The 24,642-nt window shown below is 36.5% G+C and overlaps 1 protein-coding gene across 2 annotated transcripts; it reads left to right on the top strand.

Moving 5' to 3' along the window:
* The first annotated feature begins 1,210 nt into the window (after positions 1–1,210).
* On the top strand, positions 1,211–6,031 carry LOC108483444 (polyamine oxidase 2-like). Of its 2 annotated transcripts, none has more exons than XM_017786845.2 (10): positions 1,211–1,729; positions 2,412–2,527; positions 2,944–3,032; positions 3,144–3,257; positions 3,513–3,600; positions 3,764–3,849; positions 3,950–4,052; positions 4,452–4,549; positions 4,644–5,073; positions 5,327–6,031. In XM_017786845.2, exons 1-10 carry the CDS (start codon positions 1,690–1,692, stop codon positions 5,633–5,635), a joined length of 1,473 nt encoding a protein of 490 aa, XP_017642334.1. In that variant the 5' UTR covers positions 1,211–1,689; the 3' UTR covers positions 5,636–6,031. The 2 variants fall into 2 exon arrangements, with proteins under 2 accessions (XP_017642334.1, XP_052878671.1); XM_053022711.1 differs by having other exon boundaries at positions 3,950–4,056; positions 4,456–4,549.
* The last annotated feature ends 18,611 nt before the right edge of the window (positions 6,032–24,642 follow it).

Below are 24,642 nucleotides of genomic sequence, written 5' to 3'. Positions count from 1 at the left end.
GCTAAGAGATAGCTCTTTGAATGCTATGAGATATTTCAATCAAGAAATGTCTAGATCCCATCCAAAAAGTCATCGCAAGTTGAATGATTTTTCAAATTTAAAAATTGACAGCTTTGATGAATTGAATTTAATAAATTTCACCTCATCTATACATATATAATTAGCGAATAATATATATACCTTAGCCATGCACAAAGTGCGTAGCACCACTTCTCCTGGATTTAGTTCCTTGCTCTGAAAAATAAACCAGTTCCTTTGCTTTCAAATATTAAAGCAAGCCATAACAAAATAGATTTTTCAGTCCACCTGCCTTCTCGAATGCTCATTCAGTTTCCAATGTTTCCTTACAGCCAAGATTAGAAATACCCCGCATAAAACATGTTCTTCATATCTTTTGAAACTAATTGACCCCAAACTTCTTTAGCACAAAAGTAATATCTTAGAGCATGAAGAGAGGTCTCAGGATAACACCTGAAAATTGGGCAAAGATCTTAGGTTGAGATGCCTTTCCTCAATTGCTTACTATTTGTCAGCAAATGCTCCTTGACGGTTAGCCCTCAAATGGCCTTGAAATTTCCAAATCACATTCTATTTCCCAATTTGCACCAACAAGCTTGTGATGTGCTGCTGCCACAGTGCATATGCCATTGAGTGTGTCTCACCAAAGACTTAGGTCCATATCTATAGTCACTGAAGCAATTTTTACAGTTGTTTGATGATCCAAGTAAGGCACGAAACGATTCCAATCCCCCAAACCCTTCCAGTCCACATAATAAAAAACGTGAGCTGAGCCTTGCAACATCATTGGAATCTCAAAATGTTGAATCAAAGGAATCAAAGGACCCATACATAGAATCCAACTATCCTTCCAAAACTTCACTGTTTTACCATCCCCTGTAACTCAAGGAATACATTCACTTTTTGTTTTTTTCCTCCTTTTACCTTCCTAACAATAGTAACGCAGCAGGCTGGAGACGTTTATCACATGACTGAAACACCCTTATTCTCACAACCCTCACCGCTTTATGTACACGTTTAACTAACACACCTCTCGTCATGGTTCAACTAATTTCAATATCTTAAAGCACCTTTAAAATATAACCACGTGGTCTCAAAAGAAAGCGCGTACAGTTCATTCTCAGCTACGCGAGTGGGAACACTTGGCGCTCTTTTTTTTCACGATGGCAAAGCGACTCTATAAATTAAGGCAAGCCATATACAAGGATTCATCCAAAACGCCCCTTCTCTCTCTAGAATTTTCTAATTTTATTTCCATTTCTCTCTCCCTCTTTTGTGAAATCTCCGGCTTCCAAATATATCCCCATAATCTCAAAACTCCGGCGATTTAAAATTCTCGTTTCGATCTTGAGATCTTATTATCATTGCCGGTTTCTTTCTGGAAAAACGGGGATTAAAGACGAAGAGGAGGGATAGAATCGGAAAAAGAAAGGAAATCGCATGAGCTGGTTGGGAAATCTGGGTTTTACTTGCTTCTCTTCGTTGAATTGTTCCAACCATTTTATAACGTGTCTTTTAATTTTTATTCTTCATTACTCCCCTCAATTACCTCCTTCGTTATTTAAATTTGAAAAAAAATCAACTGAGCCTTTATTATTATTGTTTAATTCTAATTCCAATCATATTCCTCCCTTACATCTTAAATCTAAATCCTAATCCCGATCTTAATCCATGGAGTCGTCGGACAAGAGTAATCACCAATTGCGTGGAGGTTCGTTGTTTCTTTCTCTTTCTCTTTCTGTTTTTTTGTCGGTAGTTTTGTTTAATTAATTGGAGATGCAGCTTATCTGACACCGTGATTCATTTGACAACATGCGATTATATTAATAAAAATGAGGTGACTGGTTGTTTAAGTTAGTTTAACATTATTAGCTTTTCTTTTTCTTTAATTCTTAAAATTATTTATGTTTGACTAGTGATTATGTGTTATGTACGGAATTTTTTATTTAATAGGCAAGCTTAAAATTCAAACATTCAAATTTTTTAGAAAACATTATTTATTTAAAACGTATCAAAGATTTTGTGTCATGTTTTTTGAAGTATACAAGGACAATTTTTTTTTCAGTATGATTTGCTTTTGTTAGATTGAAAAAATATTTAAAGAAATGTTCTTTAAAAATTTTAAGGTTTGAGAATATAGTGAAAAAGTTATCAATGGATGTATGTACAAAAATATTGAGCTGATAGTGGAAATCATGTCTAAATATACATGCATAAAAATTATGAAGTATTGGGGCCATGTTGATGCTGATGAAATAAGGATCTCATTCTTTTTATTTAACATTTACTATATTTTCTGCTAATTTTCATGATATTAGAAGTTTCGTTTGAAATTTGGCACAAGCTGAAAATAATAATTAAATAAAAGAAAACTTTTGGTAACTATTTGGAAGGTATTTGCTATCCAAATGGGGCGAGGAGGCCTGTAAGAACACCTTCAGTAATCGTGATTGGGGCTGGAATGGCTGGAATTGCAGCTGCACGTGCTCTCCATGAAGCCTCATTTCAGGTAACTAAATCTTCTAAATTTGGGGCTTCTCTATTTGCTTGATATGAAGGATGGAAAAGTGGATGGATAATTTCTTAATCAAATGATTAAGATTCATAGCCACTTTCTTACTTTGTAGTTTAATCATTAGATTGAGAAGTTTCCCATTCTCACTTTTTCCATCCTCCGTACAAAGCAGAGCCTAAATCCAATGAAGTTTTTCTCTTTTTTATTATATTATATATGCATGACGGTATATTTGGCCATGAGCTTTCCGTTATCCTATAAGTCATGTTCGTCACTTCTTCAAGATTCGAATTCACTTGACCAAATCAAACATTAAGCATTTGGTGTCTCATTAAAGATGGAAGCTTTGCTCATTTGGACTTATTTTTTATTGTTTCTTTACGTTTGACAGAATTTGGTTGTGTTTTTAGGTTACGGTGTTAGAATCCAGGGACAGAATTGGAGGTCGAGTTCATACTGATTACTCATTTGGTTTTCCTGTTGACCTTGGTGCTTCATGGTACACTTGCTGTTTTTTTTTTTTCTTTCTATTTGTGTACATGCAAATACTCTTCAATTGTGTGAATGAATTTTATCTGACTAAATACTTCCAAAAATACAAATCTTTCAGGTTGCATGGAGTTTCGAAAGAAAATCCCTTGGCACCATTGATCAGTAGACTTGGACTACCACTTTATCGGACTAGTGGTGATAACTCTGTGCTGTATGACCATGACTTGGAGAGGTGAGAAACATTTATTCAAGGGACTAGTCTTTGATTCTATATGGTGGTCAGAACATGTTAATTGCTACTTTTTACCTCTTTTTTTATTGTACATGTCGGAACTTCTCGTCTGGTGTATAAGAAAAAGCGGTCTTGCTTTTTCTTGGGTAGAAAAGGAGTTTCACTCCTAAGGAATAATCTTACACTTATGATGATATTGTACATTTACTTATGCTGCAAATGGTCAGTTTTGCTGATTTTTATTTACTGCTGCAGTTATGCACTTTTTGATATGGATGGTCATCAAGTTCCACAGGAATTGGTCACTAAGGTTGGAGAAACATTTGAGTGCATTTTGGAAGAGGCAAGTTTTCTATATTGTTTTATTGGCATATCTTTCTAGTAGCTAACATTGTTTACTGCACAGAACTTATAATTATTTTCTTCCTTTTTCTTAGAATCCTAGAACCGTGATGATGTTCTTTCTCAATCTGATGTTGCTGTCACTTTTTGTTATGTGATTGCAGACGAATAAAGTGAGACAAGAGCACAGTGAAGACATGTCCATAAGTAGTGCTTTCTCAATTGTTTTCGAAAGAAGACCAGCATTAAGGTCTAACCAAACATGACTTGTTATTCAATATCTTTTTACTCATTTCCTATTTTACAACTTTGAAAGCGGGAATATTCAAAATCTAATTGTTAATCTACAGGTTGCAAGGGCTTGCACATAAGGTACTTCAGTGGTATGTATGCAGAATGGAAGGTTGGTTTGCTTCGGATGCTGATACCATCTCCCTTAAAAGCTGGGACCAGGCAGGTTTTCATACTTAGAAATTTGAGGTTTTATTTGAATTGCTTTTGATGTTTTTTTCCCTCTTGACTTTTTGTTCGATGAGGCACCAAGATTATAGTGGAGATGAGTTTTCTTATGCAAATTATAGGAAGTCAAATGCATAATGGAGGTCTCGAATGTTCATGAACTATTGAACGTATTTAGGGTTGTTGTCTTTGTACATGATGAATGAAAATCTTTCAATAAAAAATAGGATGACTCACAAACAACCCCCCCTCCCCCCCCCCAAAAAAAAAAAAAAACAACATTTTCATGTACTTTGCCAAATTCTTACTTGTTCTACTTCCACTTACTATGATGCTCCTCAACTACATTGACTTTCTGTACCTACAACTTTTGTTTCTATTTTCTATCTTTAGGAAGAGCTATTACCTGGTGGTCACGGACTCATGGTCAGGGGCTATCTTCCTGTCATAAACACTCTGGCTAAAGGTATTGACATCCGCTTGAGCCACAGGTAATTTAACTTGAATAGTTCACTGATTTGTATGTCCTTTAGCGTGGATGAATTTGTCAGCTAATGTCCATCGTTGAAATGCCTTTGTCCTTAGGGTTACAAACATTGTGAGGCGTTACACTGGAGTGAAGGTTACTGTGGAAGACGGTACTACATTTGCAGCAGATGCTGTTATCGTTGCTGTTCCTCTAGGTGTACTAAAAGCCAAGACAATCAAGTTCGAACCAAGGCTTCCTGAATGGAAGGAAGCAGCAATTGATGAACTTGGAGTGGGAATTGAGAATAAAATTATATTGCACTTTGACAAGGTGTTTTGGCCTAATGTGGAGTTTTTGGGAGTTGTTGCTGACACATCTTATCATTGCAGCTACTTTCTAAACCTTCATAAGGCGACAGGTCATTCTGTCCTCGTTTATATGCCTGCTGGGCAGCTGGCCAGAGACATTGAGAAAATGTCTGATGAAGCTGCTGTGGAGTTTGCTTTTATGCAGCTCAAGAAGATCCTTCCAGAGGCATGGGCCCCGGTGAGTCAAATTTTCGAAGCTATAATTGTGTTCTAAATTTGTTGGGTGCTTCTGATTAATTGTGTTTTAAATTAGTCTGTTGCTTCGATCTTGCATGTATACAGAATGGAATCATTATTCAATGTCTAAATTCAATTATGATATTGTCAGATTACAAATTTGTGTATACTCCTCTGTTTGCTAATTGATCATTCAGATTCTGTAGGATTCTAATCGTACTAACTAAATTATAATGTCGATCTTGAAACCACAGATTCAGTATCTTGTTTCTCGATGGGGCACAGATGTGAACACACTAGGCTCCTATAGCTATGATGCAGTAGGCATGTCCCATGACCTGTATGAGAGGCTAAGGGTGCCAGTGGATAACATATTCTTTGCGGGGGAGGCAACCAGTATGAGCTACCCAGGGTCCATTCATGGTGCATTTTCAACTGGGCAGATGGCTGCTGAGGACTGTAGGATGCGTGTACTGGAGCGATATGGAGAGTTGAACTTGCTCCAACCAGTTATGGGCGAGGAAGCAGGGTTGTGCGTCCCGCTTTTAATAACGCGCTTGTAAACAACCTACCTGTCTAGGCAATGTACCCGGTTCCAAAGTATGTATTTGTAGATATGTTGGGGTGTGATTTGAGTGACACATTGATCCCAATTTCAAGGGCTACTTGCATTGGTTTGATGTGTCGTATATTGTCACTTTTAAGCATAGTTATACTGAACTGAGATCCGGACAAGAATATCTTGTATGGTGATCTTAATGTGTTGGGGTGGTGAAGTATTTAATTAAGAATAGTATAGTTGAGATGGTGCAGGCATGGGGGCATGCCTATGTTAAAGTGAAGTATGTTTTGGATATGAAAGGTGCAAGTTGCGTCATCCACTACATGAGTGGGAAGGACATTGATAAAATGGTGATATAATTTTATTAGGAAAAGAAACAGTCGCTTTTTTGTTCTAATTCTCCTGCTTTTTCATTTTATTTTTTATTTTATGGGGTGGAAATCTTGGATGCAACATTCACATTCTCGTTTATAAAGTTTAAACATGTATTTTAAGAAACATATTATTTAGTAGTCGTAAAACTAAGTTTGGATAATATATATATATGTGAGGATATATATATATATATATATATATATATATATATGTAAGGGAGGAAATATTCCAATATATATATATATATATGAAGGAGGAAATATTCTGATTCACCTCAATAAAGGTAGAAATAGTTTAAGAATAAAGGTGGAGAAAAGCTTGATAGGAAAGGATAAGATTCCATGAGACTCAATTATTCATCCAACACAAAGTGAAGCAATCGAAATTAAGTGCTAGTGTTCCCATGGAAGATTATGTTCCTCATCACCCAGTTTTGGAATGAGTGGTCTTAAAATTACAACAATATATTACTCATGTAAGATTGATCTTCAATGTTTTGCAAAAAAATTCTTTTCAAATAAAAGCAATCAAGATAGTAATCTTTTCATATCATACAGATATTGTAAACCAAGGATGTTTTCGCCATTGGGTCTTACAAGATGTCGGTTTTAGATCGCTTTCATAACCTTTTCTATCACTATTATTGGGCTTTGGTTAAAGACAAATTATGCACATGTGTAATGGGCTTTGTAGAAAGTGAGAGACCGCTTAGGGGAATCAACAACACAAGTATTGTTTTTATCTCCGAGATAAACCGGTTGATTAGTTTGTGCAACTTTAATTATAAAGCTATTGCAAAGATCATGCCTAATTGGATGGCGCATTTTTTCTTCAACATTGTATCTCACCATTTTATTTTACTTTTATGTTAGGTGGTAGCAATACCCTTTTCGGGGAGAAGGGTTTGTCGACCATTGCCTTGCACCAGGTTTAATTGGGCATCATCATGTATTGAGTATAATTATATGTATTATTTGGTCTTTAAATCAGTTCATATAATTTATTCAACCCAACTAACATTATTCCTATACCTAAAATATTATTTAATTAATTGATTAATTAATTTAATTACTTTATTAAATTAGTTTGTCAACCAAATTCTATTTTCATTAAAATCATGATGACTTTCTTGTATTAGAATCTATAAGTAAATAAATTTAATTACCTTGTCTTATGAAATTATGATGACGAATTAATTTAATTTCCATTTTGATTATCAATTATTTAATTGCAATTTAATTAAATAATAATTCAAAGAAGTTAAATTTAACCTCTAAGTCATCTCTTATGCATAATGAGAAAACACATTCATTACGGATAGACATGCGATCTATTACTCTTATTCATCGTTTTCATATATTCACATCATCAAATCAAATGCAAACCATCAAGGATATACCGAGCTAGCATAGGAATTGACTAGGCATATGTGTTTTATCGTGCTACTCTATCTAGTGTTCATCCAACTTGTCATATGTGTGTTACCCTCATAGGACATCCTTAATCTCTTTGAGACAAAATTCGTTCTCCCAATATGATTCTATTTTAGACAAATGACGTGTGACCACATTACTTTTCAATTACACAAGAGGGCCATGTTTTCCATCTATCATGTGTTAGTGAAGTGACTAATCCAAAAAATGCAAGGTTACAAGTTTCTGGTTGTAGCGCCCCATCCCTGACCCTTAAGGAGGATCCAGGAATGGTGTGTTACAACTTTGAAGCCTTTCTTTACTGTAACGAAATTGGCAAAATCTTAAGTTTACAAAAGAAAAAAAGGTATTTGCTATAGCAGTAATAAATAAAACTTTTAAACTTAAGGGCCTACACACCTTTAAAACACAAAAGTTCATTGAGAAGATTTAAGGAGAGGACGCTATTTGGTAGATACAAATTTAGTTACAAAATATTATTTCTCATATTTCAAGCCTTGATGCCACTCTCATTTGTCATGCATAATACAAAATCACTATAAGCCTTACACATAATATATCATCTGGCATAGACCTTGAAGGTTCCTTTATTTCTTCAATGGTCTTGAGAAGGGAAGATAAACGGAGTAAGTTCATAGAACTTAGTGAGTTCCAAAGCAACAATAGAATATTTATACGTCACACAGATAGAGGGACTCTTCCCAACTCAATGGGACTTACAATTCACCAATTGGTGAAGACACCGCGTAGACTAACTTCAAGTAGCTTGCCTATTGGCGAATATTGAACTTGCATAGACTTTAATAGAGTAAGACTCACTTTGGCGCGTATACTATGCCCATGCATTCATGCAGACAACCTTCTTCGTGCTAGCCAAAACCCTAGCCTGTATTTCACATATTGTAACGTTCATTCTTTTTTTCTCTGTTACGTTTTGCCAATCTGGTTTTCATTACACTTCCCTTACGAGAGATTACATAACATCATTCATGTATCGCGATCTACTAGTTCATTACTCTTTGCAACGAAGGAAACACCATGAATTCACTTCTTTTGTTCTGATCATATGGTTTCTTTTTTATTATAAAGTGGGAAATGACTCAGCTCGAAGTAAGACCCTTTTTTTATTTCTTACACAGACATGCAAAGCCAGACCGTTCACTAGTTAGGTAAACTTACCTTGAACCAGTTATGTACAACACATACAGTAGTTATGAAGGAACTCACCAGAAGATACAGAAAAGACTAAACAGTAGATCCCTTGCCGTTGTTTCAAGAGCTTTTGGGAGTTTCTTGAGCTATAACATAAATAGTTAACTTATCAGATCATGTTTTTCAGAAAAACTAAACAAGTTTTCAAGAGCACTTAATTAGGAAACCCAGAATCTGGAAGTTTCCTTTCTTAAATTAATAGTTTGTCCCTAAAGCATGAGACCTTAGGCCTCATAAATAATCACAAAAATAGTAAGAGTTCATCATTATTTACCAGGTTTCACAATGGTGAACTTAGTTGATTACAATGAACTTTAACCCTCTAAGTAGTCCTTGGCTCTGTCATTTTCTCGGAAAATACAGAGAAAATTACTTAAATGAAGTATGAATTGCCAAAAAAAATATAGAACTTATTTAAGAAGCTAAGGTTGGCTTTATATGGTTGGAAACAGTAGGAAAACTTAGTGGACAAGCTTATTTTCCCTCCACTACTTTCCTTCGGTACCCGTGACTAATAGTTTTCTCTTTCATTTTAAATGTGCGACCTTTCATTTTCAGAAACTTTTGTCTAATCTTGACTAGTCCTCATTAGGCCAACTAAATAGTTAAATTAGAGAATAAGATAACAATATATTCATCGTTCTTATCAGTCCAGGGATTTAAAAATATGTCTCACTATTTTTATCTATTCGTTGGGGCGGCATATACTCTAACGAAGAGTCTGCCAAACCTCAAAGCTCACTTAAATCAATACTTCACCTAGGGGCGCATTCACAGTCCGTAAATACTTGATAAATTTCTAACCCATTCCTTACTCAGGGGTCATACTATAAGCCTTAGTTTAATTAACAATACTCGAGTACTACACTTCGCCGGGTGGGATATTACAACTCTCCCCCACTTAGGAAATTTCATCCCCAAAATTTATACCTAAAAACAGTTGTGGATACTACTCTTTAATTATGCTCCCCTTTTCCCAAGTGGCTTCCTTAGTGTTGTGATTTCTCCACAATACCTTTACTAAGGAAATTCTCTTATTCCTTACCTCTTTAACTTCTTTGGCCAAAATACAGTCTGGTTTTTCCTCGTAAGATAGGTTTGGTTCAATCTCAAGCTCTTTAGCTTGTATTACGTGCTTAGGTTGGATCTATATCTTTGTAACATTAACACATAGAAGACATTATGAATATTTGATAGTTCAGGAGGCAAGGCCAATTTATATGCTATCGGACCAAATCTTTCCAAGATTTCATAAGGTCCCACAAATCTTGGGCTTAACTTTCCTTTCTAGCCAAATCGTGCAATCCTCTTCTAAGAGGATACCTTCAAGAACAACTTGTCTCCCACCTCGAAGAGATTTCCTTTCTCTTTAAATCTGCATAGGACTTTTGTCAATCTTGAGCGGCCTTCAAGTGGTTGTGAATGACGATAACTTTTCTTTAGTTTCACGCACTAAGTCTGGACCCACGAATTTTCTTTCGCTTAACTCTTTGCAATAAATAGGTGTTCTACACCTTCTACCATATAAGGCCTCGAAAGGAGACATCTTTAAACTGCCGTGGTAGCTATTATTGTAGGCGAATTCAATAAGAGAAACATATATTTCCCAATTTATCCCAAAATCGATCACAAAACAACGCATCATATCTTCTAAAATGTGAATTACTCTTTCAAATTGGCCATCTATCTGAGGGTGAGACGCGGTGCTAAATTTTAACATGGTTCCTAATGATTGCTGTAATTGTTACTAGAATCTAGAGGTAAATCTTGGATACCTATCAGACACAACGGACGATGGTACACCATGGAGACCTACCATGTAACACCCCTCACTCTTATTCAACATCGGAATAGGGTTACAAAGCATTACCAGACTTATTATACAATTAAACATACATTTCATATACATTTTCAAATTCCATGTAATCATCATTCAACATCATTCACATTGTCCCTAATATGACCCCACGAGGCCCTAAACATGCATTTGGATTGGTTTAGGACTAAACTGATAACTCAAAAATTTTTTGAAACACTTAGAAAATTTTGAAAAATACAAGGGACACACGCCTGTGTGGCCCGGCTGTATGTCTCACATGGCCAAAGACACGCCCGTGTCACAGGCTGTGTGGACATTCAAAATGGGATCACATGGCCATTTCCCAACCTGTGTAACTCTCTAACTTGGGTCACACGGCCAACCACACGCCTGTGTGACCAGTTCATGTGCCATTCGAAATGGCCACACACGCCCGTGTGCCATGCCGTGTGCTAGGCCGTGCCAAACTTGTAAGGTATACTAACTTATGCCACACAGCCAAGACACACACCTGTGTGTTGGGCTGTGTGGAGCATACCGACTTGGTTTTTAATTAAACACCAGGGGACACACAGCTGTGTCACTTGACCGTGTGTCATACACGACTGAGGCACATGCTCGTGTCTCTATCCGTGTGGACAAAAATAGGTTATTAACCAAGCCATCTTTCTCACCCAAAATGCATTTACCTATACCAAACCAAATGACACAAAACATGACATAAATAGGCATTGAAACCAACCTCAACCAAGCCTAATTCATGCTAATTCCATACTATCAACTACAAGACCACAAATATCAAAATAAGCCATTCCATTCAAGCCAAATTTTACATTCACAAATCACCTAATGGTCACTTTCAATTATATATCAGTTTACCTAAATCAGAAGCAAACCTATAACACCCCTTACCCGTACCTAAGACTGGGACAAGTACGAGGTATTACCATACATAAAGAGGGCATCTCTGCAAAATACAGGTCATAAAATTTTTTCCAAAATAAAACCAATCAAATAAGATCATATTATCCTTATTATGGACTTACGAGGTACATAACAAGCATTAAAAGCAATCCGGAACTAAACCGATAAATTAAGAAAATTCTAAGAAAGTTTCTAGGTTTAAGCCTCACACGCCCGAGTGGAGGTAATACACATGCCCGTGTGCTTTGGGACACGCTCGTGTCCCATAGCCGTGTGGAATTCCTAGAATTTATTTTTCATTTCGAACCTACAGGGGTTTTCTCACGACCGAGCACACGCCCATGTCCCTCACACGGCCTAGACACACCCATGTCATTACCCCTGTCCAAAAACCTAGACATTCTGTTTATGACGTCATCGTTCATTTAGGGGCTCACGGCCAAGGCACACGCTTGTGTGCTAGGTCGTGTCCTCCATATGGCGGAGACATACGGCCGTGTCTCTGCCCGTGTGTTTACTACCATGCATACTGACTTAGGAATTTTAGGTGCAGGGGACACATGACCACTCAACACGCCCATAGGGTAGACCATATGTCATACACGGTCTAGACACACGCTCGTGTGCCTACCCGTGTGGACCATTTAAAGGCTATTTTCCAAGCCAATAGTCACCCATAGTCACTCATACATTCAAACATACTTTATAACATGAAACATGACATATTCAAGCACACAATTATTCCATACCATGGCACTCTCACATATTCATAAAGTCATCTTATTGCACATTCATTTGTTACACCATATAGGGCCATTCCACACCAATTTCATGCTTTCATAACAATCAGCAAGCATATAACTGATAATTACAATAAAACATTTATTACAATATATTATAGCATTAAAACATGCTACAACACCACATTATTTGCATCTGTACTTACCTTGGTACAAAATGATGATGGTTGAGCTTAATCGTCGTGTACTTTATTCTTTCCTCGATCAAGTCCCGGTTCATGTTTTTCTTGATCTATAATGTGAAATTTAACTTATTTATTATTCAAATTGTTCAAATGGGTCCATAAATCATACTTTTGAAATTTTACATTTTGACCCCTAAACTTTCACATATTTGCACTTAGATCCCTAGACTCGTAAAATGAAATGCATGCATTCATAATATAAACCTCATGAAAATCATAAAATAATTATTTCTATCTTAGATTTGTGGTCTCGAAACCACTGTTCCGACTAGGCCGTAATTCAAGATGTTACAGCTCTCTCCCCTTTATGGATTTTCGTCCTCGAAAATCTTACCAGTAAAAGGGTTCAGATATTGTTTCCACATAGCCTCATCGGGCTCCCATGTAGCCTCTTCAACCCCATGTCTTTGCCATAAAACTTTCACAAGAGCAACTTTTTTGTTTCTCAATTGCTTGACTTCCCGAGCCAAGATCTTAACAGGTTCTTCACCATAAGTCATATCCGGTCTGATTTCAACTTCAGTTGGTACAATCACATGTGAAGGGACAGATCTATAGTGGTGCAACATGGACACATGAAGCACATCGTGAATTATTTCTAATTCAGTTGGCAAAGCCAATCGATAAGCAACAGGCCCTATCCTTTCGATAACCTTATACGGTCTGATAAAACGAGGACTCAACTTGTCTTTTCTACCGAATCTCAAAACCTTCTTCCATGAGGATACTTTCAAGAATACCTTATCACCAACTTGATACTATATTTCTTTCCTTTTCAAAATTGCATACGACTTTTATCTATCCAACGCCGCTTTCAAACAATCATAAATTACCTTCACTTTTTCCTTGATTTCCTTTATCAAATCTGTCCCATGAATCTTATTCTCCTTGAGCTCAGTTCAATACAATGGTGTACGACATTTACATCCATACAATGCTTCATAAGCTGCCATCTTTAAACTCATTTGATAGCTATTGTTATAGGCAAATTAAACCAAAGGTAGGTACTTTTCCCAACTACCTTGCAATTCAAGAACACAACATCTAAGCATATCTTCGAGTGTCTGAATTAATCTCTCATATTGTCCATCAGTTTGGGGATGAAAAGCGGTACTAAAATTCAGCTTTGTACCTAAAGCTTCTTGTAACTTGTTCCAAAATCGCGAAGTGAACCTCGGATCCCTATCCAAAATAATAGATAAAGGTACTCTATGAAGTCTCACAATATCAAAAATATACAGTTCGGCTAACTTATCAAGTGAATAATCAACACGTACTGGTATAAAATGAACTGACTTAGTTAATCTGTCAACCACTACCTATACGGAATCTTTCTTTCTTGGTGTCAACGGCAAGCCAGTCACAAAATCCATAGTAATTCTGTCATATTTCCATTTAGGAACTAAGATAGACTGAAGTAAACTTGAAGGTACATGGTGTTTGGCTTTTACTTGTTGGCAAATTAACCATCTCGATACAAATTCAGATATATCTTTTTTCATGCCATTCTACCAATACATTTTCTTTAAATCATTGTACATTTTTGTGCTACCCGGGTGAACTGACATACCTTTGTTATGAGCCTCATGCAAAATATTCCGAATTAACTCAGCATTCTTCGGAACACAAATCCTTCCACGGAACCTTAGATAACCATCAGGATCTCTCTGGAAATCTGATTTACTGCTCGACTCACATTGAGCTTTCTTAGCTTGTAACTCCTTATCAGCTTCCTGAGCATCACAAATCTGTTGAAGAAAAGTCAATCTAGCTCTTAACTCTGCTAGAATTGTACCATCATGAGATAGGGTTAACTTTGCATTCATAGCTCTCAAAGTGCATCAGCAACCACATTTGCCTTACCGGGGTGATAATCTATCACAAGCTCATAATCTTTTTAACAATTCAAGCTATCTTCATTGCCTCAAGTTCAAGTCCCTTTGAGTCATTAGATATTTAAGACTTTTATGGTCTGAATAGACATGGCCCGAATAGGTAATACGGCCAAATCTTCAAAGCAAATACAATAGCGGCTAATTCTAAATCATGCGTAGTATAGTTCTTCTCATGGGGCTTCAGTTGCCTCAAAGCATAAACTACTACCTTACCTTCTTGCATAAGGACACAACCTAATCCATTCAAGGATGCATCACTATAAATCACAAATTCTTTCCCTGATTCTAGTTGTACTAACACTGGTGCCTTAGTTAACAGCGCTTTCAGTTTCTCAAAACTCTGTTGGCGCTTCTCTGTCCACTCAAACTTAACATCCTTTTGCAAAAACTGTCATTGGGGTGGCTATCATCGAAAATCCTTTCACAAACCGTCTATAATAACTGGTTAAACCCAAAAAGCTCCTAAATTTGATACATTCCTCGGCGGCTTCCATTCGACAATAGCAAAAATTTTACTGGGATCAACTCGTATACCATCTCCTGAAACAATGTCGCCTAAAAATCCAATCTCTCGAAGCCAAAACTCGCTTTTACTAAACTTGGCATACAACTGGTTATCCTTCAGAGTCTGTAAAACAGTTCTCAAATGCTCGACATACTTTGCCTCGTCTCAAGAATAAATCAAAATATCATCGATACACACTACAACAAACTTATCTAAATATGGCTAAAAAATTCGGTTCATTAAATCCATAAACACTACAGGAGCATTCGTTAGTCCAAATGGCATAACAAGAAACTCATAGTGGCCATACCTCATTCTAAAGGAAGTCTTAGGCACATCAGACTCTTTCACTCGTAACTGGTAGTATTCGGACCTTAAGTCTATCTTAGAGAACCACGTCGCTCCCTTCAGCTGATCAAACAAGTTATCAATCCTTGGAAGAGGATACTTATTTTTGATTTTCACCTTATTAAGTTGCCGATAATCAATGCATAATCTCATAGAGCTGTCCTTCTTTTTCACAAACAGTACAGAAGCACCCCACAGCGAAAAACTTGGTCTTGCAGAACCTTTATCAGTCAATTCTTGTAACTGTGACTTCAATTCTTTCAGTTTGGTTGGGGCCCTTCTAAATGGGGTAATAGAGACGGGTGCCATCCCTGGCATTAGCCCAATACTAAATTCAACTTCTCTAGCTAGAGGCAAACCCAGTAATTCCTTCGAAAATATATCCACATACTCACACATAATAGGCACTAATTCGATTTTCAATTCGGATTCTTTTGTATTCAATATACATGCCAATAAGCTTCATACCCCTTTCTCATATATCTCTGCGCAACCATTAAAGATATCATCATTGGTGACTTATCTACATCATCTGATTCAACCCGAGGAATTTCACCATTTTCACATTTTAGTTCCATAACTTTCTATCTACAATTCACTATAGCCTCATGTAGGTCAACCAATCCATACCCAGTATGACATCAACTCGTCAAACGGTAAAAACATTAAGTCGGTCGGAAAACAATGATCTCTAACAATTAAAGGATATTTCTTACATACTTTATCAACTGTCACATGCTTTCCTAACAGGTTAGACACATTAATTACAAATTCTATAGACTCGACAAGAATATTCAGACTAGATGCCAATTTTATGCACACATACGAATGAGTGGAGCCAGGGTCTATCAAAGCAATAACATTAGTATCATAGAGAGAAAATTTACCAGTGATTACATTAGGAGAAGTTGCGTCTTCGCGTGCAGATATGGCATAGGCTCTAACCAGAGCCCTAGCTTCAGACCTCACTGTTGTATCTCGCGTCACATTCTTACTACCGGACCCATTCCCAGCATTTTTCGAGGGTCTTCCCCTAGAAGCTGCGGTACTCGGGCTTAGACTCTGAAATCTTTCTTTTTCCATCATCTCGGGATAGTCCTTTATAAAGTGGTCTAAAGAACCACGTTTAAAGCATGATCCTTCACTCAATCCACAGTTTCCAGAATGATGTCTACTACATTGCGGACATTCAGCCTTGGAAGGTTTAGTGTTACCCACGCTTGCCACAGATGTAGCCTGAGATCTAAAACCTGAATTGTACTTTTTACAATTCCCGTATAAATGTCTAGCTAACACATGTGAACGAGAATACATCTCTCTAGACTTCTTAGACAGGGATGGCAAGGACTTACTCATGTACCTCTTTCTTGTATCTCTTGCATCAAACTCGACCTTCTTCCTCTCTTTAACCAAGTCTTCGGCTTTACAAGCCCATTCAACGAGTACCAAAAATTCTTTCAACTCGAGAATACCCACTAATGTCTTAATATCCTTATTGAACTCAGCTTCAAATCTTCTACACATCTTAGCTTTGGAGGGTACACACTTCCGAGCATATGTGCTAAGCCTAACGAATTCTCTCTCATGTTCACTGATTGTCATATGACCTTGTTTCAATTCTAGGAATTCGTTACACTTTTGTTCGATGAATATTTCACTAATGTAATTCTATCAAAATTCCTCTTGAAAAAATTCCCAAGTAACCCTCTCCGGCGGTACTACAGATATCAACATTCTCCACTAGTGATACGCCGCATCTCTCAACATGGATATGGTACATTTTAAGCACTCCTCGGGTGTACATGACAATTCATCAAATACCTATATCAAGTTCTCTAAGCAGAACTCCGCTCTTTCAGGGTCATCATTGGCATTTGCCTTAAATTCTTCAGCACCTTGTTTCCGAATTTTATCAATAGCTGTTCTAGCAAATCTCATGAAATCCATATGTTGAGGCATCACAGGTGCGGGTTGAGGATTTGAGGGAGGTGGGGGAGGTTGAGCATTCGAGTTTGTTCGAATGAACTCCGTATACCATCCATTCATCATGTGGAGGAAGGCCTCTCTGCCTCCTTCTCCTCTACTAATAGTTTTAGGCCTACTTCATATGGCACTGTGACAGCCCAAAATTGACCCTAGTCGGAATGTGGTTTCGGGACCACAAAACCGAGGCATAAAAATAATTTAATGCTCATTTTGATGCTTATGATATGTGTTAATTCGTGTGTGACATTTTTGATGTTTGATTTAGAGTTATAAATGTGAATTTCACTAGAAAGGACCTAGTAGAAAGCTTTGAAAGTATGATGGGGAAATGTGATGACTAATTAAAGCATGCATGCAAAACAATGGCCTTGCATGTCAAATATCCCTCTTTTATAGGAGGTGGCCGGCCATGACAAGGAGTATGGGCTAAACATGTCATGAAACATGTTTTGTTGGTGCATTAGGGAGAAACAATAAACAAATAAGTATGGGTAATAAAGAAAGAAAAAAATGTGTGTGAGTGAATCCCCCATTGCAGTACATTGAAGAAAAGAAAGGAAAAAAAATTTTGCTCATCCATTTCATTCTCTCTTGACCGAAAATACCAAAGTGGGGAAGAAGAGGAATTTTTGCTTCATGTTTGGTTTGGAAGAGGATTAGGAAGGGTTTGGCTATACTTGCATCAAGATTAAGGTATGTTTGAGGTTGTGCCATGAGATTCATGCATGTTTTTAGTTACTAGCTTGATGTTCTTATTAGCCCATGGTTCAAATCTTTGTTATATCATGGGGATGGTATTTGGCCAAGGTGGATTTTGTGTTAATGCCATTGCATGTTAAATATGAAGCTTGTTAATGGTATATGTGATGGTGGATTGATGGCTCTTGGACTTTCTTTTAGTATTTTTGAGTAAGACATTAAGTTCTTTGCTTAATCATGACCAAAATTATGGTGTTGTGATGTATTCGGTCATGGTATATCCATAAGTATGATTCATGCATGTTGCATGGTAGGTAAGATTTGAGCTTTGGATATGTGTTTATACTTGGATATAAACAACTTGAGATTCGCCCTTGCACCTACATGAATATATGTTTGCACATGGTGAATTGGTATGACATATATACTATTTCAAGGTGTATATTGCTTGAGATGATGTTTCGGTTATGTAGTAAATGAGAGATGTGTATTGAGCTACAATATGTAATGCGTTAGTTAGTAAAATATATGCTGTTTTTTTTTTTGTGTGTGGTATTAAGTGTAAACTTGGCCTCAACATAGACATGCATATTCGGCCAAATGAAGTAGATTGGTGTGCATGCATTCGGTTAGAGGCAACCGTATTGAAGCCTTATCATGGCTTAGATAATTGACTAAATGGGTAAAAAGTGAGGATGGTTGCCGAATATACAAACATACATATGCATGTGTAATTGAATTATGAATGTTTAGCAAGATGGTTAAACTAGTTGATTTATTGATTAAGCTCAAGGAGTTAAAGAAGGAGAATCAAGCAAGGGAAAGACGAAGGTCATCGAGTAGCCGATTTGGACTGTTTTACCCAACACAAGGTAAGTCACTAAGCATATATTTTGTATTGATTTGAATAGACATAATGTCTATGTAATTATGCCAAAAGGAATGATGAATTTATATACATGTGTGTATGTGGTGATGGAAGTATTGAATGAAAGGAAAAGAGGTGAGATGTATTGAGTTGTTGATTTTGGCACTAAGTGTGCGGGGTATAAACATTTGTGATCATGAGAATGGCACTAAGTGTGCGGGTGTAAAACTTGTACAGCACTAAGTGTGCGAGTTTGATCATATAGCACTAAGTGTGCGAGTTGATTATATAGCACTAAGTGTGCGGACTCACTATATGCTTTTGAATCACTATTGACACTGAGTGTGCGACACTATTGAGTTGATCACGGACAGCGGATCGGGTAAGTACCTTGAGTTCATGGCTAGTAGGCGCTATGTTTATATTTGGGGTTGAGCTTGGTAAGTTTGAACCTATGTGACAATGTAAATTGAAGTCACGTACATAAGAATTATCGCGGAATGAGTGAAAGGTCATGTAGATGTATGATTGTGACGAAAACAAAATGGTGTATAAAATGCTTCAAATGTCCTATTGATTAGTATATGGAATGTGAATGTGTAACTTGGTATGTGATTGAATCGAAAGGTCTAAGGAACTATGGTATAGTTCGGTTTGAATGGAGTAATTAGCCTCGTTCCATTTTGTTTCCTCTTGCGATAATGTTATTAATGGTTGTTAGTGCATTGCTTATGACTTACTGAGTTATATACTCATTCGGTGTTTGCTTGTCACCTATTTTAGGTTTCTTGGACTCGACCTTTTGCGTATTCGGGACCGTCATCGAAGTCATCACACTGGCTAACAACTTTTGGTATTTTCTTCGTAGTTAGTCTTGGAGTACATTTCGGCATGTATAGGCTATTATGTTTTGTTTGAACTTGGTATGTAAAATTTTGAATAGCCATGCGAAAATGGCTTATAAATGTTTTGAGCATAATGTTATAATCATTTGGTATGTATATGCTCATTAAGAGGCACGGAAATGTTTGGCAATGACCAGCCATTATAATGGGTCACCATGATTATATTTTGGATTATATATGAAAAAGGGGCGGTTGAATCATAGAAACTATGTGTTAGAGAAAGCCTACCCTAGAAATAGATGCTGGCAGCAACAGTGATGTGGATGTGAAAAATCACTAAAAATAGTAGGAATGGAATTAAATAGTGAATAAATTATGTAAATTAACCTTGATGAATCCATTTTCATATGGAAGAAACGAAACGGTCATATGAGTTGTATGTTAAAAGATATTTGGGTTTTCGTGAAACAGGGCCAGAACGGTTTCTGGATTCCCTGTTCTGACTTTGAAAATTCATTATAAATTAACCAGAGATAATTAGGAGTAATACCATATATTTATAAATTCATCTTTGAGTCCAGTTTCTATAGAAACAAACGGAATCAGTATTGAAGCCCTGCACAGGGAGTTATTCGAGTTGTAACGCACGAAGGTCAGTGTAGTCGACCCCTGTAACATGGGAGACTTTAACTAATAAACTGTACTAATTGGCTCAACTAAAAATTCTAGAAAAAAATATGTAGATGGACATATGAGTCTAGTTTCAGGGAAAAATTACAAAACTGATTTTTGAGTTGTAAAACTCGAGTTATGATTTTTGAAGTGACTAGTACACAGACTGGCAGCTTGTCTGGGAAATTCTCAATAAGTGGTTTGAAGTCTGTTAACACCTCGTGTTCGACTCCGGCGACGGTCTCGGGTTCGGGGTGTTACAGGCACCGCTCCTTTTGCTGGAGCAGGTGCGTTACTTTCTACGTCATCTACCACTGCTCTATTGGGATCCATTTGCTATATGAAAGCACATTTTAATATTGTCAAGAGTCGTCACACTATCATTGCTTATATGTATATTTGTACGGCATGTATAGCTAGACCAAATACGCTAGGTTAGTCTGAGAATCAACTAAACCATAGCTTTGATACCACTAAAGTAACACCCCTTACCTATACCTAAGACCTGGACAAGTACAAGGCATTTCCATACATAAACAAGGCATCTCCGCAAAATACGGGTCATAAAATTTCATTCCAAAAGAAAACCGATCAAATAAGATCATATTATCCTTATTATGGACCTATAAGATACATAACAAGTATTAAAAGCAATCCGAAACTAAACTGAGAACTTAAGAAAATTCTAAGAAAGTTTCTAGGTTTAAGCCTTACAAGCCCATGTGGAGGTAATGCACATGCCTGTATGCTTTGGGACACGCCCGTGTCTCATACTTGTGTGGAATTCCTAGAATTTATTTTTCATTTCAAACCTACAAGGGTTTTTACATGGCCGAGCACACACTCGTGTCCCTCACGCGGCTTAGCCACACCCGTGTCATCGCCCTTGTCCAAAAACCTGGACATTCTGTTTATGGCATCATCATTCATTTAGGGGCACAGGGCCAAGGCACATGCCTGTGTGCTAGGCCGTGTCGTCCACACGGTGGAGACAAACGACCATGTCTCTGGCCGTATGTTTACTACCATGCATATTGACTTAGGAATTTTAGGTGCAGGGGACACACAACCACTCAACACGCCCATAGGTCAGACCGTGTGACACACACGGTCTAGACATACGCCCGTGTGCCTACCCATGTAGACCATTTAAAGGCTATTTTCCAAGCCAATAGTCACCCATAGTCACTCATACATTCAAACATATTTTATACCATGCAACATGACATATTCAAGCACACAATTATTCCACACCATGACAGTCTCACATCTTAATAAAGTCATCTTCTTACACATTCATTTGTTACACCATCTAGGGGCAATCCACACCAATTTTATGCTTTCATAACAATCAGCAAGCATATAACTGATAATTACAATAAAACATTTATTATAATATATTATAGCATTAAAACATACTACAATACCACATTATTTGCATTTGTACTTACCTCGGTACAAAATGATGATAATTGAGCTTAATCGTTGTGTACTTTATTCTTTCCTCGGTCAAGTCCTGACTCATGTTTTTCTTGATCTATAATGCCAAATTTAACTTATTTATTATTCACATTGTTCAAATGGGTCCATAAATCATACTTTTGAAATTTTACATTTTGACCCCTAAGCTTTCACATATTTGCACTTGGGTCCATAGACTCGTAAAATGAAGTGCATGCATTCATAATATAAACCCCATGAAAATCATAAAATAATTATTTCCATCTCAAATTTATGGTCTCGAAACTACTGTTCCGACTAGGCCCTAATTCGGGATGTTACAAAACCAATCTCAAATTTCAACCATTTAGTACTCATAATGCCAATTCTCAAAAAGCATCATATATCAATTATCAAACACATAACTGGAAACACAAAAATTTACACCCTTTTTCATACCCATTTTAACTTAAATTCATGTAAATTCGGTTAAATTCTTGTCGAAGAATAATTGATTTTGATAAAATAATTAAAGTGCACTTCAAATATGAACATGTTGAAATTTAGTTAATTTTATAATTATTTTTGATAAATTTTGGTTATTTTCGACAAATTTGCTCAAAGGGCGAAAAATGGCTCGACAGATACTGCCAGAAGCACAAAATTGAGAAGCAATTTGAAGTATCGAGGTGAATTAATTTCTAGCCTAAGATGGTCTAATTATGTGAATTAATTCATAATATAATTAATTTTAATTTATACCCAATTTAATTTGGGCTAAATAAATTATAATTAATTAATTATGGAAAAAGTGGTCGAGTTGAACCGAACAGATTGAACTGAACTGGCTAAGGATTGGGCAGCCCGAAACTGTCCATATGCTGACCCAAATCAACTTATTAGCTGATTGATTAGGTTTTCAAAGAAGCCCTTGAAGACTTGTCAAAGTTGCATTGAAGCTCCTCCGCATTTGGTGGCTTTATGGATTTGCCCCAAGCCATATTTACCAAAGTTGAAGCCATCAACTTTGCCACATAGATGGCCGACCAAGGGGTGGCTCTTTGGCTGCTATTTTTAGCAAATTTTAGCTGCCACATTCACCTATAAAGACCCCCCTTGGCTGATCATTCAAAGTACACCTCAATTCATTCATATCTCTTCTCTCCTCTCTCACTTTCTTCTCTCATTTTTCCATTTCAAGTCCCTTGCCCTTGTGCCAATTTCTCCCCTTAGAAAAGGGTTCTTCTTCAGCCATTTTGGAGCAGAAATTGAGTGTTCATAGAAGCCTTGATCGGTGAGGACAACAAAGAACGAAGAACGAAGCAACTTTGTCAAAGCCTCGGAAAAACACTGGATTTGATTATTGTTCCCTATCTCTTTAATTTTTGTTGTTGTTATGATGAACATATCTATGAATATTTATGTTGTTGGAATGGTTAATTTAATCAATTTAGCTTGAATTTAATTCGTGTTGGTTTGATTGCATTTCATCTGCTTAAATTATTAAAGTTGTGTTTATGCTGTTATAGGCCTCTGTAAAATGCTTGATTAAGTAAAATATGCCTAAGTTATTCTTGCATTACAATTGTGAGGTAGCTAATGAATTAATTATTTAAACAGATTTAAATTGTAATTAATGAACACAATATTTAATCAGTGCATGTTTATACAATATTTAATTAGTGCATGTTTATTCTTCTAAGGTAGTTGAAGGTTAAATTATCAATGTATCTGGCAATACACTTGCCTTGCATAACTTGCAAGATTATTGTGATTAAACTGTTTCAAGGAAAGAATACCTTGTTACCTAACGTAGTCTTTTATAAGCTCTTTAGATTTTATTAATAGTTTGAATTGACATAGGGATATGCAAGAGATTAGTTCAATTTAATGAGTATGTATGTACCATAACATGTTTGCTTATTAAAATATGTTTAATCATTTGAATTAACATAGGGATATGTTAAGAGATGAATTACTTTATGTAGGTGAATATGTTCATAAGTTAGCAAATTATCGAGTTGCCATGAATTTATTCGTAACAACATAAGCATGAGCTTAATAATTCTAAGTTAAAGAAATGTAATTAAATCAACATAATTATGTCATCTTGATTAAATCATATTTTGAAATCGTGCATTTGAGATTTATTTCTTTAGATGCTTAGTTTAAAATCTTAGTTTTTAATCACCCTCTTCAACAAAATATTATTCTTCACCAAAGTGTTTTAAATTGCATTCATAAATAATTCTTTTCGTAGTCTTTGTGGGTACGATAACTTAACATTTACTTGTCACTTTGTTACTTGTTGCGATTGTGTACACTTGCACATTTCCGTCGTTCCAAGTTTTTGGTGCCATCAGTTATTTGTGAAATTGTTAGTTTACATCTTGGTTTTTTTTTTCTCTGTTTAATTTTTAACTTAATTAATTTTTTTGTGATCATTTCAGGTATTTATGAGTATTGACTGAATTGTTGACCTACTCCCTGTAGACCTTGATATAGAACAAACTTTTCGAGAGTAAAGAAGACAAGCAATTTAGAGAAGAACCGAAGAGATGAACTTCGAAAATTCGATCTAAGGAAATGGAGCAAACCCTGCTCAAAATCCTATCCTTATTGCTGATGATAGGGATAGAGCTTTAAGACAGTATGCCATGCCAGTGTTTCATGATCTTAATCTGGGTATTAGGAGACCTGACATTAAGGTACAACAGTTCAAGTTGAAGCCAGTTATGTTCCAAATGCTTCAGATAGTGGGCCAATTCAGTGGAATGCCTACTGAAGATCCTCACCTACACTTAAGACTATTTATGGAGGTGAGCAATTCTTTCAAGTTAGCCCGAGTACTTGAAGATGCATTACGATTGAAGCTATTCCCGTATTCAATAAGGGACAGAGCTTGGGCCTGGTTGAACGCATTGCCACCAAACTCAAATTCCACATGGCAAGAGTTAGCAGAAAGATTCCTTATGAAGTATTTCCTGCCTAGCAAGAATTCT

Source organism: Gossypium arboreum, chromosome 12 (assembly GCF_025698485.1).
Source record: "Gossypium arboreum isolate Shixiya-1 chromosome 12, ASM2569848v2, whole genome shotgun sequence".
NCBI classification, from domain to species: domain Eukaryota; kingdom Viridiplantae; phylum Streptophyta; class Magnoliopsida; order Malvales; family Malvaceae; genus Gossypium; species Gossypium arboreum.
The sequence above is the reverse complement of the archived record's forward strand: the minus strand, read 5'-3'. Positions and strand labels throughout refer to the sequence as shown.

Bases quoted from the DNA above. Each gene is read 5' to 3' on its own strand.
- LOC108483444 (XM_017786845.2), top strand. From the start codon at position 1,690: ATGGAGTCGTCGGACAAGAGTAATCACCAATTGCGTGGAG. The intron at 3,033-3,143 runs GTACACTTGCTG...CAAATCTTTCAG, and splicing joins GTTGACCTTGGTGCTTCATG to GTTGCATGGAGTTTCGAAAG. The intron at 3,258-3,512 runs GTGAGAAACATT...TTACTGCTGCAG, and splicing joins TATGACCATGACTTGGAGAG to TTATGCACTTTTTGATATGG.